Source organism: Centruroides vittatus, unplaced genomic scaffold (assembly GCF_030686945.1).
Source record: "Centruroides vittatus isolate TY-2023 unplaced genomic scaffold, ASM3068694v2 contig_2328, whole genome shotgun sequence".
Taxonomy (NCBI): Eukaryota; Metazoa; Arthropoda; class Arachnida; order Scorpiones; family Buthidae; genus Centruroides; species Centruroides vittatus.
In genome coordinates, this window is record NW_027121458.1 from 347,013 (window position 1) to 362,956 (window position 15,944).

General features: G+C 31.4%; 1 protein-coding gene across 2 annotated transcripts in view; it reads left to right on the forward strand.

Annotated features, from left to right (window-relative positions):
- Window positions 1–7,341: 7,341 nt before the first annotated feature.
- LOC136971115 (piggyBac transposable element-derived protein 4-like) overlaps window positions 7,342–15,944 on the forward strand; it is a 47,288-nt gene continuing 38,685 nt past the window's right edge. The window contains exons 1-3 of one of the 2 annotated variants that reach the window (XM_067265592.1): window positions 7,342–7,668; window positions 7,744–8,008; window positions 8,137–8,291. In XM_067265592.1, coding sequence (XP_067121693.1) covers window positions 7,987–8,008; window positions 8,137–8,291 — 177 coding nt within the window. In that variant the 5' untranslated portion in view covers window positions 7,342–7,668; window positions 7,744–7,986. The remainder of the gene's footprint in view (window positions 7,669–7,743; window positions 8,009–8,136; window positions 8,292–15,944) is intronic. The other variant, XM_067265591.1, reaches the window with a different exon arrangement.

Genomic DNA, 15,944 nt, shown 5'->3' on the forward strand with positions numbered 1-15,944 from the left:
TAGGCACCCTGTTGCCAAATGAGCATTTATGGGCTATACACTCAAAGTTGCTTGACTTTTGACATGTTTTTATTCCAAGAAAAGCAATTTGAATTTAAATTATGTTTGAGGAATGAGTTAATTGAATGAAGAACATTAATTTTGTTAAATATGATCATTTTTCACATTTATGAGTGTATAAAACCAATCTAAATTTAAAAAGTTTCTCTGTCAGATGTCAAATATATTAAATGGATAAATATACATGTAAACAATGTTTATATAATGTAAAATTTGGAAAGCATGGCCATTTAGTATGATGATAATTCAATTCAGAATATCTAAGTGGAGAAAAAGTACTGAAATGCCTTCCATTTTTATTAATATATTTAATTCTAATCCATGATAAAGTGTAATTTGGAAAACACGAATAGTTGTTGCCTTATCAAATTTAAGAACGTAATATTTGTCTATCTCTTACAATGTTCCTGTTAGATTTTCAAATTTAGACTTTGATTGCAAGATGAAATTCGTTTGAAGAAAAATGTAGTATTACACAAGAAACTCTTGTGCAATATGAAGCATTGCATAAATAAACAAAGATAACTTTTATATAAGTATAACTGTGATTTCGATTTGTGCCATGTGTTGCTCCTTTCTAGTCAAGGTTTGTTTTATATTAATAAATAAATCTTATGAAATGTTTAATTTTTTTTGTTTATGAAACATTATTTTTAAATTAAGGATTTTAAAATATCCAAGCTTATCCATTTCAAATTTCTTTCTGTAGGTATTCTGCATGGTCTTTGTGTTTGATTTATAAAGTTAAGTACGATATGAAATTTTTATTTGAAAATTAAAATATTCCGTAAGAAATTGTGCTTTGTGTAATTACAGAACAACACTTATGATTGTTTTGAGTTTTGTTCAGATGTCTTAGCAACTTGTGTAATGTTTAAAATAATTTCATGTGGATGAAGTTTTCATTACAAAGTATCAAGTATTAAGAATGAAGAGTAAAACGTTTGGTAATTTAATTGGTCTGGAGCAGTTCATGTAGCACATTTAAAGGTATGCCACATGTAAAAACATTGGATGCTAGTCTTTTAAGTACTGCAGTATAATTTAATATGCAATACGACCCTCCCATTGTCATTGAATGTATCTTTAGACAAGATGTCTCTCATATGTTTGAAGACTCCATAATGAAAATTTTATCCACTGTATTTGTGTATGATGAGTTCCCTTAAGTAATCTTAGCTTTAACAATACTTTTCTAATATGTTTAGTGTTGGTTCTGGTAATTATGTGGAAGTGCAATATAACTTTTATAAGATTCTCTCAATTTTTAAAGGAAAATTGTCTACATGAAGAAAGTTTTTGATGAACACTAAATTTTTAATTAAACTGTTGAATTGGTTGCAAAAAATATTCTGGGGCACTAAGGGTTTGCAAGCCCATTACAGGTTTGGCTGGGATTTCCAAAACCGTAATGACGAGGGACAGTTTTATGTGGTTTATCTAGATCTTGTGGTATTGGTTTTGCAAACAGATCCAGCAATTGTAATGGATAAAATTGATTCTGGCCATAAATATATTTTGCAATTTAGAAATGATAGTAACTGGTATTATTTCTGAAGTGATATTGGACAGTTTAAATAACTGTGGCATGCTTTTTGACATCACTCGATAGCCATTCAGACCTTATGGTCAGAATTTTAAATGTGAAATATTTTAAAATCATTTGATGACAGTTTATATCATTTTTTTCTTATGCCCTGTAAATGATTTTGGATTACTCGCTGCTTGTCATTTAAAATTTCCTAGCGATCGACAATAATTCTCATTATTTTGCACGAAATAGACAAGTGAGGCAGTTAAGGAAGACGATCGGCCTACTGCTCTATGGACCCGGGATCAAACGAGGAAGGCAACTCGGGAATTTGAGAGTGGCATGTCCCAGATGTACTCGGTCTCATCACCAGCCATCCCATTATGACCTGGGAAAAAAGGCTCTTTTGGTGCCTTCAGGGTAGAGACTTAAAAAAGATACTTATGAATAACAAATGATTTTAATATGGTCCAAGTGTGGATTTACAAAAGGCTAAGTGAGCTGAAGTCTGGAGTGACAAATACTTTAATGTACCAAATTACTTTTTTGTAAAACACTTACAGGAGTATAAATATAACTTAAGGCAATGAATATAATTTTATTTATGTCTTAAGAGTAAAACATTTTTTTTTAATGTTAAGATATATTGTTATCAAAGTTGTGGCAAAAAGGTGTTACTAGGAGCAGAAAAATGTTAAATCTCTCTGAATAGGGTGACTATGACTTAATAGCAATGGTAGCTATTAACAAATTGATTCTAATCTTGAAATCCTAAGAGCTGAATAGTTTTCGATGGGGACAGTCATGCTGTTCTGGAATTATATATATATATTTTAATTACAATACTTAATTCTTAAATATATTATTGGGTATTATCAGGAAATAGAAAACTGTAGTGTGAAAGGCAAGTTGAAAATCATTGTTGTTCAATTTGTTTTTTAAAATTTGAACAATTTATCAAGATTCTTTAATTAGAATCTAATTATTTCTTTATAAGAATTCATAACTCGTGAATCTACAGGGTGACGGGATATATTGTTAATTGAAAATTAATGTTCCATTTGTTTGTTTTAGATGAGAGAACATAGTTACTTGATTCAGTCATTTTTTAACATATATCATTGAAGAACATGTAATTGCTAGTTGTTGGGTTTATGAAAGGGAAACAACGGGAAATAATGAAAAAGTGTGGCAGACTTCCAACATAGATTTGGACAACAGCCTCGTCCAAAAGGAACACTTTTCTGATGGAAGCATGACTGTGTTTGATTTTTACAACAGGTAGCACAAAGAATATTCGAAGAATCCGCACACCCTCCATCAGATGTGAAAAAACAGCGAAGTCGAGGAGTTAGTGCCGAGATCGTCCAGGAAATCAACGCGAAAACGTTCTGCTGAACTGGGTATATCCCAAACCACAATGTGTTAGCTTTATCCTTTTCTCTAACTGCTACAAAATCTCGTGCTTCCACCACAACTTTTTTTTTACAGGAGGCTGTCGTTCAAATTTCTGCTGGAAGTCTGCAAGGACCTTTCCTATTGTTTTGTTCTTTCCCTTTTATAAACCCAACAACGAGCAATAATACGTTTCTTAAAATGGTGAGAATGGTGTGCTATTAGAGTTCTTATGCAGTCTCAGTCGAGATTCTCAGAAATTTTTGTATTGGTTTGCTATGTGTCGAGCCTCGTATCTCACTATCTAGCCGCTATGCAGACGCGAGTGAGCGAGAAGAGGTAATGAGGTTTCACGATCTCATGTTTCTCGCTCTCGATTATTACGACCACACAGACGAGAAACAGAGAACGTGAAACGTCATCACCTCTTTTCGCCACATATTCTCTCTCGCTCGCGTCTGCATAGTCGTACTTCTGGATGCTAGTCTTTTAAGTACTGCAGTATAATTTAATATGCAATACGACCCTCCCATTGTCATTGAATGTATCTTTAGACAAGATGTCTCTCATATGTTTGAAGACTCCAACTCAGTGGGCATGTCCAAACTGAACGAGAACGGTCGGATGGTCGAGATGGTTAAAGCATCTGGCTACCGCTCCGGAGACAAGGAATCGGGCCTGAGCGAGCGACTCCAACTGTTTTTTTTTTTTTTTTTTTCCGAATGATCTGTCCAGGATAGTGCTTACCAGTGGACGAATGGATAAAACTATTGAAACTGGTAGTTTGGTCGTGGGTTCGCGCCAGGCCAACATGGAGTTTTCTGGATTTAATTTACGTGTCTAATATCTAAATGCCAGTTTCCAATAGAAAGTCCTCCGGGAGGCATCCTCCTTGGCAGATCGCTCATATTTTGCATTACCGTATTTCACCGAATCAAACCTATTCCGAAGATGTCGGATTCGGTACCTCATCATTTGGCCTTCACCATTGTGGGCTAACCGAATCCACGATGGGCTCGGAAAAAGCCCTCTTAATGTTTATAGTGCGAAAAAAATTAAAAAAGAAATATATATATATATATATATATATATATATATATACTACGCTAATGATTGGTAGGATTCTCTCTCTCCCCCCTCAACCAATGGTTAGTGGGCAAACATGGATGTGTGCAGTCTTACAGCTTTCTTCGCTTAGCTAGCTGTTTTATCTGTCGGTAAGGCCTTTTCCGTAATAACTGGTCGAGATATTCCACTGGGTCTTCCACGTCCCCTTTTGCCCTCTATCATTCCTTTCAATAAAACATTCATCCATTCCGAGTACAGGTAGGATTAACAGATATTAATATTCTTGATTGCTTCAGACTGAAATTAGCATAAATTATGCAAATCACATCCAAAATGTTATCTACAAGCTGATCCAAATGTCACCAGCACCCACTTCAATATGAAATATTCTAATTTGAATATGATCAGAATTTCGCATTCTAGTGCTTTCATAAAAAAAAATGAAAAGCAGTTTTAACTGGTAAGTACTTTGATAGAAATTTTCTTAATTTATTGACTTTACTTTTTCACAGTCCAACTCTTTAAAAAAAGATTTGAGAATTTCTACGATATTCGAATGAAGGATAAGTGTTCCAGGTCAGGGTTTTTGATGATTTAGGCCTAAGTTGGAGATCAAGAATTCGGAAAAAGGGATCCTGTTCCTTTCTATACAGGGGCTAAGGAAAAAAAAAGTCTATGTATGGGAGCTGACTACTTAATTGATGGTGGTAACTTGTTATTTATTGAATAGTAGTTTGATAAGATCGATGGCATTTGACGATGGTTTTCTGGTGATAAAAAAGAACCACCAGAAAGCCATCGTCAAATGGAGTAAAACTAGAAATTTTACCCCCTGCATCCTGCTCAGATTTTTTCTTATTAAATTTAAAAGTTTTTCTTGGAAAAGCCAAGATATCTTAGAATGTAAGATATCTTGGCTCTTCTAAGTTTGCTGATTTAAAAATTTTATTGACTTGGTATTTTTATATCATATTGTTGCCGTAAGAAACGTGGATGATGCTTCCATGAAAAACTCTTATCTTTGGATTTCCAATTTTGGTTGATTGAAGTTTTAGAAAATAAATGGAAGATCATCTGAAGATTTGACGTTAATAGAATCTCGGCGGCTTGGTGAGTTGGAAATTTATGTTTCTGGTAAGTTATTATTGCTAGACTTAGGCTTAAATTTGATAAAGCTTTGTTTCTGTTCGTTATAGACTTAATTGTTTCGATTGATATTTCTGTAAACACGAATACTCATTATTGAGCATCTCGATAGACTTAATTCTTGATTTTACGGATAACGACGATATTTTGATTCTTGCTACGTGACGCTAATGCTAGAATTGTTTTTGAAATAGATGTTATATACAGGTCCTAACTTAAATTTCTATAATGTTATGGATTCCAATAATGCGATTTTTAATCTTGGGTAGGAATCGAAGTCAAATCTTCTTAATGGACGCCGCGTTACTGATTTTCTTGTCAATTTTACGTTTAGTTCTTCTTTGGGTGCGTCTGTTATTAATTTAATCATTACAAACTCGGAATTACAAGATAATTTAATAAATTTTAACATTTTTAATATTCGTTTTATAAAAATTAAGAGTATTTTTTTTCTGGTTACTAACTCGTTTTAGGCTTTGACTCCAGCATTTTCGTGTTATTTCTTTTAGTCAGAGTGCTTTCGTAGCAAATAAAGATATGGGATGTAATCTGGAACTTGGATCTCGGGATTTTGTAATTCATTTCGGCTAAAAAAATTCGACAGAGTTTACTACTATATCGATTTGTCAAGGACTTTTGACATAATTGTTCACAATATTTTATGGTCGAAGTTCTCTCTTCTTCCTTTATCAATATTTTAACACAATTGCTTTCTAGTATTGCTTATCAAACTGGAGTTAATCACTTTATTTCAGAATTGGTAATTACTAATAACGATTTCCCTCGGGCGCACTAACTTAACCGTACGAACAAGACTCGTATCAAGTTCATTGAGGCTCGGGCTTATCCGTAAAGGTACACTTATAAACAGTAATATTGCATTAAAAAGATAAAATCGAAGTACTGATGATTGGCTTAAATTTTCTCCATGTCTGGGTTCGTCCAATGTTTGTTCTTATATTAGGCTAAGTTGTAACTGAACAGAAATAAACCCGAGAGAACACACGTATTTTTCCAGTAACACGACTAATATTTTTATGACATAATTTTGTGTAATTTTTAACCGCGTAATGCGTCATTTTCATTATCCTAACTTCGATCATTAAGTACAGTGTATATATATATATATAATCTGATGATGGTTCGGATAACAAGTTCATGTTTCATCAGAAGGATCCGGTTTAGCTTCTGATTCACAATTAACATCACCTTTATCTTGAATGATCTAAGAAGAACATCATTACAGAAGGCCATTACGCAAGAGTAGAGCCGAGGCATTTACCAGAAACGATTATTTTTACGACGAGTAGTTAGCTAAGAGGTCAAATGAGAGAATCGTCGTATCTATTTTCGAAAAAATAAAAATAAATACAAAGAGAGAGAGAGAGAGGCTTATTACTATCTCCATTCCATTTTTTAAAATAATTATGTGAAGTGTTTTAAATTCGTTAAGACGAAAATAAACACGGTACAAAGCTGGAATTTCAAATAAATTCACGTAAAACCGCTGAAATTCCTACTTAAAGTATGATTCTTTTCTTTGTTTCGAATCTCCATTTAACACAAAATTAATTTTTTAGCATGTTATTTTAATACGTGTGTATGTATATAGGCTTATTTATGTGTGTATATGGATGTTTTCCGATTGATGACTGCGGTTTGAATAATAAATATAATACATGACTCGAAGAACTTACAAACTTCTTCGAGTCATGCGGATATGATGTAGGAAACATCCATTGCATCGTTACGAAAACGTGTAATTTCCCTGACGTACCCTAGTAATTGAAAGCTCCTAATTAAAACGATGCCGTTACGCACGGGCGACCAGGACGGCCGCTCCAAAAAATTATGCAGCGGTTTGTATCGTCTTTATCAAACACCAGATTTTCCTGCTAGAGAAAAACATTTTGGGCTAAATAAAAAGGAATTTTGCCATCTCGGCAAAACCGAAAAATCAGGAAAAAAGGAAAAAAAAAATCTTTCATTTATAAAGACGAAATTCTCGTATATAACAATATATTATTATTTACATATTTATTTGAAGAAAGAATTTTTATTAGATCAAAGTTTTAAGTTAGATTTTAATATTATTTATTTTTACAAAATTTATCCGATTGATCGTCGATTGTTATCACGCACTAACGCAATTGGTTTCGTAATTATTAAATTTATTTATATGTGTATATATATATTTAAAAAAAGGAAAATAAATGTATAGGAATAATCATGGAGGACGGCAGAGATAATTTATTAAATCTGCGATAGAAAATAACGAAGATATATCGGCAAGTAGGTATCTACGGTGCAAATATTTTCCGTACCGCTGGAAAGTAGGTCAAGTGGGTGTCCTCATTCTATCTTTTATTTAGCTCAGCGAGTACGAGTAACGATGCCGTACGCACGTTACTAAACTTAAAGTACGACGTGTGATTATAAAATATGTAACACAATCGAATCGTCGAAAGGTAAATATGATAAATAACCGACGGAGAAATAATTTAAAATTTGCCGAAAAAATTAATCACATTACGTTCGCTTAGGTGATGTTTATGTTTTTCCTTCAGGTGGCGCCAAAACTGTGTATAGAGTTGAATTGCGCTATCTCTTTCACGTGTGGCAATTCAAATATTTTATTTGCGAAACAAAGCATTAATTGGTGTTTAAAACGTTAATTTAACAAAGAATAGTTAATTCACGTGACGTGGACTACATACAATTTCTATCCATTAAAAGCATTGCCTAATTTTGAATGAGAAAGAGTGCTCGTAAGAGGGAGACAGGAGATGAACTTCGAATCAAAAGATAGTAAGTGTATATAATTAAATGCCGATTCGCGCATGAAATTGATTAATTTTTGATTTAATTATTCGATTTCCTCACGTGGAGGGAGAAAAAAAACATTCGATTACTTAATGGCTTTTTTAACGTTACAGAATTCGATAAAGATGCGCCTTTTAGCATTAAGAAGGAACCCGTTTGGGATAATGATATCGAGATAAAGCAAGAGTTGGAGTTTGAGGAAGTGTGCAGGAATATCAAAGCGGAATGTGATGATTGGAATATGGTTAAAGTTGAGCAAGATATACAGGTAAATAGGCTTAGTTTGGATGATGATGATCTTGCATTATTGATGATGACTTCGTTGTTGGAATGAGCGTAAGGGTAAGACGGTAGATGCAATACGCTATTGCGTGTAAGATGCCAATTTTAATAGCATCCTCGTTAAAACAATTCTGCAGTAAATGCGTTTACGAATAACGGTACGGAATTACCGGCTGGACGAGGTTGCACGTGTTTCGGTTTGAAGTGCGGCCTTGTGTAATTTGTGCACATTTTTATTTTGTGATGTCCGGATTTTAGAATAGATTTCTCCGCTTACCGGCAATGTGTATATATAGCAATTGACGTGTCTTTTGATACGAGATGGCGGCATAGCCTGCTTCGAGATTCAAATTTTGTCGGCGATTTAATTAAAGACTTATTGGAATCGTATTCCGGAAATATCTGGGAAAATTCAATTTATGTTGTTGAATTGTTTGTGTTTTGGCTGTTTAATTGTATATTTCCTGCTTATTTTTATATATGAAGTTAAGTTAGTTAAATCGGTGGTTAAATTTGAGGGAGGAATTCTTATTGATCATTGTTGAGCTGTTATATAATGTGAATTGTGTAAACAGAATGTTAAATCAGTACTATTATTCTGCAGTTTTTTGTTTTTATAAATAACAGATTAAACGGTTAATGTTACCCTAGGTATCGAGATGGCTGCTCGTCTCCGATTCCAGAAAAACAGAAGCAAGGAAACAGTGGGGACGCACGTTCTAACCTAACCTAAACTATTTTGATAAATTACCATAATTATTAGAATAGGTTAGGTTAGAACATGCGTCCCCACTGTTTCCTTGCTTCTGTTTTTCTGGAATCGGAGACGAGCTGCCATCTCGATACCTAGGGTAACATTAACTGATTAAACATTTACTGTAAGAAACAAAATATATTTAATTACTAACTTAAATAAAAATAACAACTTTACACATGTTAATAAAATGTAAAGTAGATGTTAAGAAAAATGGTAAGATTCTAACTCTGAATAAGGTGGTTGGGACTTTTTTCGGAACTGTAGACCATGCTGGTAGGTGTAAAAAAGTCAAAGGAACCAATGGTGTACCTATGAACCTTTGCGAGATAGTTCTCTAGAAATCGGCTTATCTGAAATTTTGAAGACTCAAAAATGGGATAAAATATAAGTGAAAAATCTGGAACTATTTCTCAAAAAATAAATTATTTTTCACTTCACTACAGTTGGCTAAAAGCTCAGAAAATATGAGAAAAGCTATTGCACTGACTACTTCCAGAATACATTCAGAATCATGCCACACACTCCATTAAGTCTATTGCATGTTAACAAACTTTATGCTTGTGAAGGGTTAAGTGTAGAATATTGGTTCCTTTTGACACTTTTTACTCCTATGGACATGGTCTTCAGTGCTAAGATCCAACTGCCTCGATCGGCTTGAACTGTGTTGTAAAAATTTATTGTAAGAACATTTACGAAGGTAGGGCTTCTGTATTTCTTTACAAATTGAAGAAAAAAATAATAATTTTATAAAATTTCTAGATTAAGATTGGAAAGTAAATTAAATGCGTTTTAAACATCTACAAATACAAAATAAATTAAAAGCATTTTGTTTGATGAATTGCAAAATAAATTGTATAAATTTTTGTTTTTGTTAGATTGTCACATGGACACAATTGTTTTCGAATTTTTTTGCATTAAACTTTTGTAATCGTTATTTTTAACTTATGGTAATTATTTGATATTTTAATGCTTGCTAATAGGCAGCAGAACTCTAGATGGATTTCTGGATCGCATGTACTTGGACAAGGAATACGAAGTAAAATAGACGAGTTTGAATGAAGGTTGGAAATGCATTTCAAATATCAAAACTTATGAGTATTTTGCTTATTTAAGGCAATTGGAATAGAATTGTATTAATGTAACTTGAATCTTTTAATTTCATAATTATATAATAAGTTATTATGTTATTTGCTAGTTTGAAAGAATATGTTAAGGTGTCGTTTCTAGCTTTACAGACTGCTTGTTTGAATCCTGCTTTGAGCATGGATACTTGTAATTGAAATATAATAAGAATTGTAGTTTGGAATTGCTCTAAAGTATTACCAAACATAAATTCTTAATGTGGCATTACGTGTGAAAACAATGAACAAACAAATGTAAAGTGCAAAAGTTATGTTTATTGATTCCTTAAAAGTTTGTTAAGGCATAATTTCTGAACAAATAAGGTTGAAGTGTAAGTATAATTATTCCTTTTAATTTATAGCAGAACCCTTTTTAACCCAGCAAAGATTACAGAAAAACAAATATTTTCAGCTCTTCAATGACCAACATCAAGTTCTAGAATAACATAATTAAAATGGTAGTAAAAGTAAATCTTAATTACATTTTTATTCTAGAACCTGATAATGGCCATTTGAGATGGCTGGAAGTATTTGTTTTTCTATAACTTTTGCTGGATCAAGAGATTTATGTTATAAATTGTTCATATATGATATTTATCCTTACTGTTTTTTCCCAAGTAATTTTGTTCCCCTATCAGAATCTACAATTAAAAAAGAAAATTACTTTATAAAAATAAATTAAAATATTTAAAACAATGGAATCGGAATTTGCTAATCTTACTTAATTGTACTGTGAGTGAGTACACGAAAATTCGAATTGAAAAGGTTACAGGAATGAAGAGAGAGACATATTAAGGATATACAATTTTTCAAGTGCCATCTACGTGAAGAAACCAATCCAAGAACACTTAAATTAAGGAAATCAATAAGGAATTATATTAGAAAAGAAGAGATATGGAAAATAGAAAGATTAATACTAAAATCAGTGATCAGAAAGAAAGGTAAAATGATTAGTTATATTCTTAAAAATATTAAAGAAATTAAAAAAACGTTAAATTATAGAAGTAATTATAAACGAACTAATAACAATATTAAATACATAAAATATAAAGACGATAAATTGAGTAAATTATTTAATTATCCATCAGAGAATGAAAAAATAGAACGGCAAAAAAGTTTAGTCATTAATTTATCTGCAAAGAAAATCCCAGAAGATTATATGCATTTTCTATCGTTTGATATTAGTATGAATTTACCTTTCTTTGACAAAACAATAGATACTGTAGCAGATATAGAATATACAATATTTAAAAGTGAATATGAAAAAGAAGAAATTAGAATTAAAATTGCTGAAGATTTAAAGAAATTCAATACAGATAAAGGATATATTAAGGATTATAAAGCCAAAAAATATATAGGTAAATATAATAGGTTAAAAAGCTTAAACAAAATTTTCTTGAAAAGTCCAATCTTTGTTTAATTAGAGCAGATAAATCACAACAAAATAATACTGACTATACAAGACCTAGATAGAAAGAAACAAGAACTCATATCCAAAGGAAACTTTGAAGAACTAGAACAAGATCCAACAAAGGATATAAGAAAAACGTTAACAAAAAAGCTAAAGAAATTGTCAAACGAAGGTACCATTTCAAAGTCAGAAATTAACGAAATACTTCCTAAGGAGAATGTAAGGATATTATCGGCCCAAAACTAGCAGAAATATTTATGATAGATATGGACAAAACATTATAAAGATTAACAGGAATAGAATTTTTTTCAAGGTATGTCGACGATATAATTATCATATGTCACCTGATCAAATACTGGAACAAGCAAATAAGATTAATTCATATTTTAAATTCACTCATGAAATTGAAAAATTTAAAAAAATAAATTATCTAGCTATAACAATTGAACGTTTTAATAATCATCTTGAATATAGTAAATACGAAAAGCCGTGTAATGCTAAAAAAGTTATAAATTTTAAATCATATTGTCCAGTAAATCAAAAGAGGAATATATATTTGATGGAAATTAGTAAGATTCTTTCCAGAAGAACAAAATCTAATGTAAGAGAAAAGGAAGTCAAGACAGCAAATAATAAGTTTTTGTTAAATGGATACCCAAGAAATCTGTTAAAAAATGGTATGACGACTTTGTGGTAAATAGATATAAAGTACAGACAAAACAAGAAATTAAAAAATATGTATTGTTTCCATATATTAAAGGTTTATAGAGAAATATCAAAAAATTTTTAGTGAAACTTTAATAAAATTAGCTCCAATCCAAAAAAACAAGCCATCTGAACTGATGAAAATTGGTTATATTGGAAAAAAGGATCTGTTGGAAGAGGAAGGAGTGGTGTACAGATTACAATGCACGTGCGGAGTCCCAAATTTTTACGTTGGCGAGACTAAATGGAAGTTGAAGATCAGACTATCGGAACATCTCGCTGCAGTACGTTTAAAGTCAGTAGTTCCCTAGTATTTTTGCATTGTAATATTAATAATTGTCAAATTAATGTTAATGAAGTAAAAATTGTGTAAAGAAATAACTGTAAAACAAAAATTTAAAGAACACCTTGCAATTGTTATGCAAAGTAACTCTGTAAATTTAAATAATGGTGTGGTGCCAGTGGAATGCTAGGTAAACCTTGTCAGATATATAAACTGTAAACATGGAGTAAGAGATTGTAATGGATAGTTATTGTGATTGGCAAATTGAATCATATTGTGTATTTTGGAGCCCTACTGAAGAGGCCAGTGTACTGGCGAAATGCATTTAGGGATAAATATGATGTAATAAAAAAAGTGTTTCTCTCTAAGAAAAACTGATATGTTTTTTAACCTTTAATTCTAATTCTATTTCATTCAGTAAATGGTTTAGAGTTCAGAAGTTTTTAGGCTTCCGTAAGTCAGAAAAGAAGGAAAATTTGAATTTTCATGTACTCATTCACAGTACAATTAAGTAAGATTAGAAAATTACTTTTAAGGCTAAATATCATTAGTAAATCTGCTGCTAAGTAAGGCTGTATTTATATTGAAATTTTACTGATGTTTAATTGTTTGACGAGTACAATGTCTCTAACTATAGAGCAGTTTTGTGTCTAATGGCAGTTTCAGCGAAGTATAGAAAGAATTGTGTAAATTTAAATTGGTAAATGTAAACAAAGCAAATTTGTTTTATTTATATCATGCATAAGATATTATTTAATCTCACTGAGAATATAGATCTATATATATAATCGAGATGAGTTGATAATAATAATAATCAGCGCAGAGCCCAAACGGTTAGGAGTTGAAAGTTGAAATTTGGTACACAGTTAGGGTACGTCACGAGAACGCACACTAAGAAGGGATTTTTCGAAATTCCTTCCACAGGGGAGAGGGACAGGATTAAGGCTTAACACTTCCATCAACAATGGAAGTGTTAAGAGAAAGCGACGTGCAAGACGCAGATGCAGTTTTTTTCGTTTTTGCGGGAAATCGAACATATTTTTAGACCTATCTAAAAATTCTGTAATTAGTCTGGAAACAGGGGAACCCAATTCTTGCATTCTGTGAAAACGGGTAAGGTTGACTGTAACGTAATAATCTTAATTTTCGCTAAGACGGTTAGGAGTTGAAAGTTAAAATTTGGTGCACAGGGTACCAAATTTAAGTACCAAAGTGTTAAGTAACAATAAGTGTTAAGTGTTAAGTAACAATGGAGAACAAGAGAAAGCGACGTGCAAGATTTACGGGCGCTGGAGAAAAAAAAAGAAATAGAGTAATATGTTAGAACATATTCAATTTTCAAATTTAAACAGATTAGTTCAGTTTTTCTCGACCTTTCTTCTTTAGAACATTCAATGAAAATCGAACGATATAATCAGAACACGTCGTGAAAATCGAACAATATTAGAACATTCAATTTTAATTCGACCTGTCTTTAGAAATACTTAGTTTGTTGATAAAATTACTCTTTTTCTTTTGTGACTATAACATAATAATCTTAATCTTCACTGTCGTTACTTTTGCTCGAGCAACGCCGGGTCTACCTGCTGGTTTACAATATTTGGAAAAAATGAAAGTACAACAAATGGAAATTAATCATATTTAAAGAAAAGAATTTGGCTATGATTCTTATTGGATTGTGTTTGCAACTTCCAGCATTTTATTCCACCTCATAGAACCAATTACTATTTATAAAGTAAATTCAATGCCGATAATTATAAATAATCAAGCAACGCAGGAACATTTAGTATAATGTGAAACCTCTATGACATGTTAAAGAATTACAGCAGATGTTGCATAATAAAGTATTTCTGAGCTGTTGCATGGAAAAATATTAATTTAAGTAAAAATAACTGCATTTTAAGGTTTCTATCATAGTGTGGTTATTTAAACTAAGTTAGGGAAAATTCTGGTTTTTTGTTGACTATGGCATGCTAAAACAATTAAAAAATGTATAGCTTTAAAATTTATTAATTATAATTATTATTTATAATTAATAGTAATTTATCCAGTGAAATTTTCTTGCTGTTTTTTGTATTTGTTTTTAACAGTTGGCATTTCTAACTTCAATTATATGCTCACAGTTTAACTCTATAAATGCAAGATCAGTCAAAATTGCCTTAATACATCTGAGATAAAATCAGCTGAAGGCAAAGTTGTTTGACTGGTTTTTCTTTACAAATGTTCACACTAAATCCTAGCCTGAGAGGTAAAAAGAATTTTGTATTCAGGTACAGTACATAGGAAGAAGGAACTTTTAGGATTTAAAGAGTTAAACAACTGTATACTGAGCAAATAATGATTAAAGTGTTTAATGTTTAAAATAATCGGTAAGATTGATAATTATTGAGTGACTTTTCAGTCCACATTGAGGTTAATAATATGAAAATAAGCTTAAAAATGCCTATTTGCTTGAAGATAATAACTGTAACTAAAATACTACAAACACAAGTGTAATAAGTGAATTTTCATTTATGTTCTGGAGTATGCTAATTACAATAACATTAGAACAACTGATAATAAGCAGAAACTACTTTACCAGAGTTATTTTCAATATTGTTATCTTGAAAATTTGACAAACAAAATTCTGGTATTCACTTTTCCATATCAGTTTTTATATTACAATGAATAACTGATACTGTAATTTTGTACACTAAACCTGCAAATGATGTGTGTTTAAAAAGCAGTTTAAAAGTGGGTGCATATTATGTGATGAGGTGGATTACATGTCAATTTTAACTTGTAATTACAAGCTTATTAAACTGCTTCTCCTTTACCTAAAGTCAGTAAGGGTTTTTGTTTTTATAAAATGTGAAAAATCCTTTGTGTGCTGTATATTTTATTTATTTATCTAGGCAATTTTTCCAAAACAACATTTATGCTATAATTGACATTAGCATTTATCAAGATGAAATAAATAATGTAGTATCTTGTAACATACAAATTAATATAGGAATGTCTTGTTAGACACTCCTATTTGAATTTGTATCTTGAAAGCTGATAAATTCTTGATATTTAGAGTAAGACGTGTGATGCAATAATTGTTATCCTAATAAGATATACATTCATTGTTCTTTTTATTGCTGTAAAATGAATTTGATGACTAAAAATAATTATACAGGCCTACATTTAAAATGATTGCACAGTCAAGCCAGAGCTATGTTTTGTTTACACAGCAGCTGTAGTTTATTTGCCATTTTGCTAATGAAATCAAAATTAAAGTTATCATTATAATTTTGGATTTTATGCTTAATATTTTAAACTATAGCAGGCCAAACCTTGTCATGATAGGAACCATATATCATCTATAAGAAACACAAGAG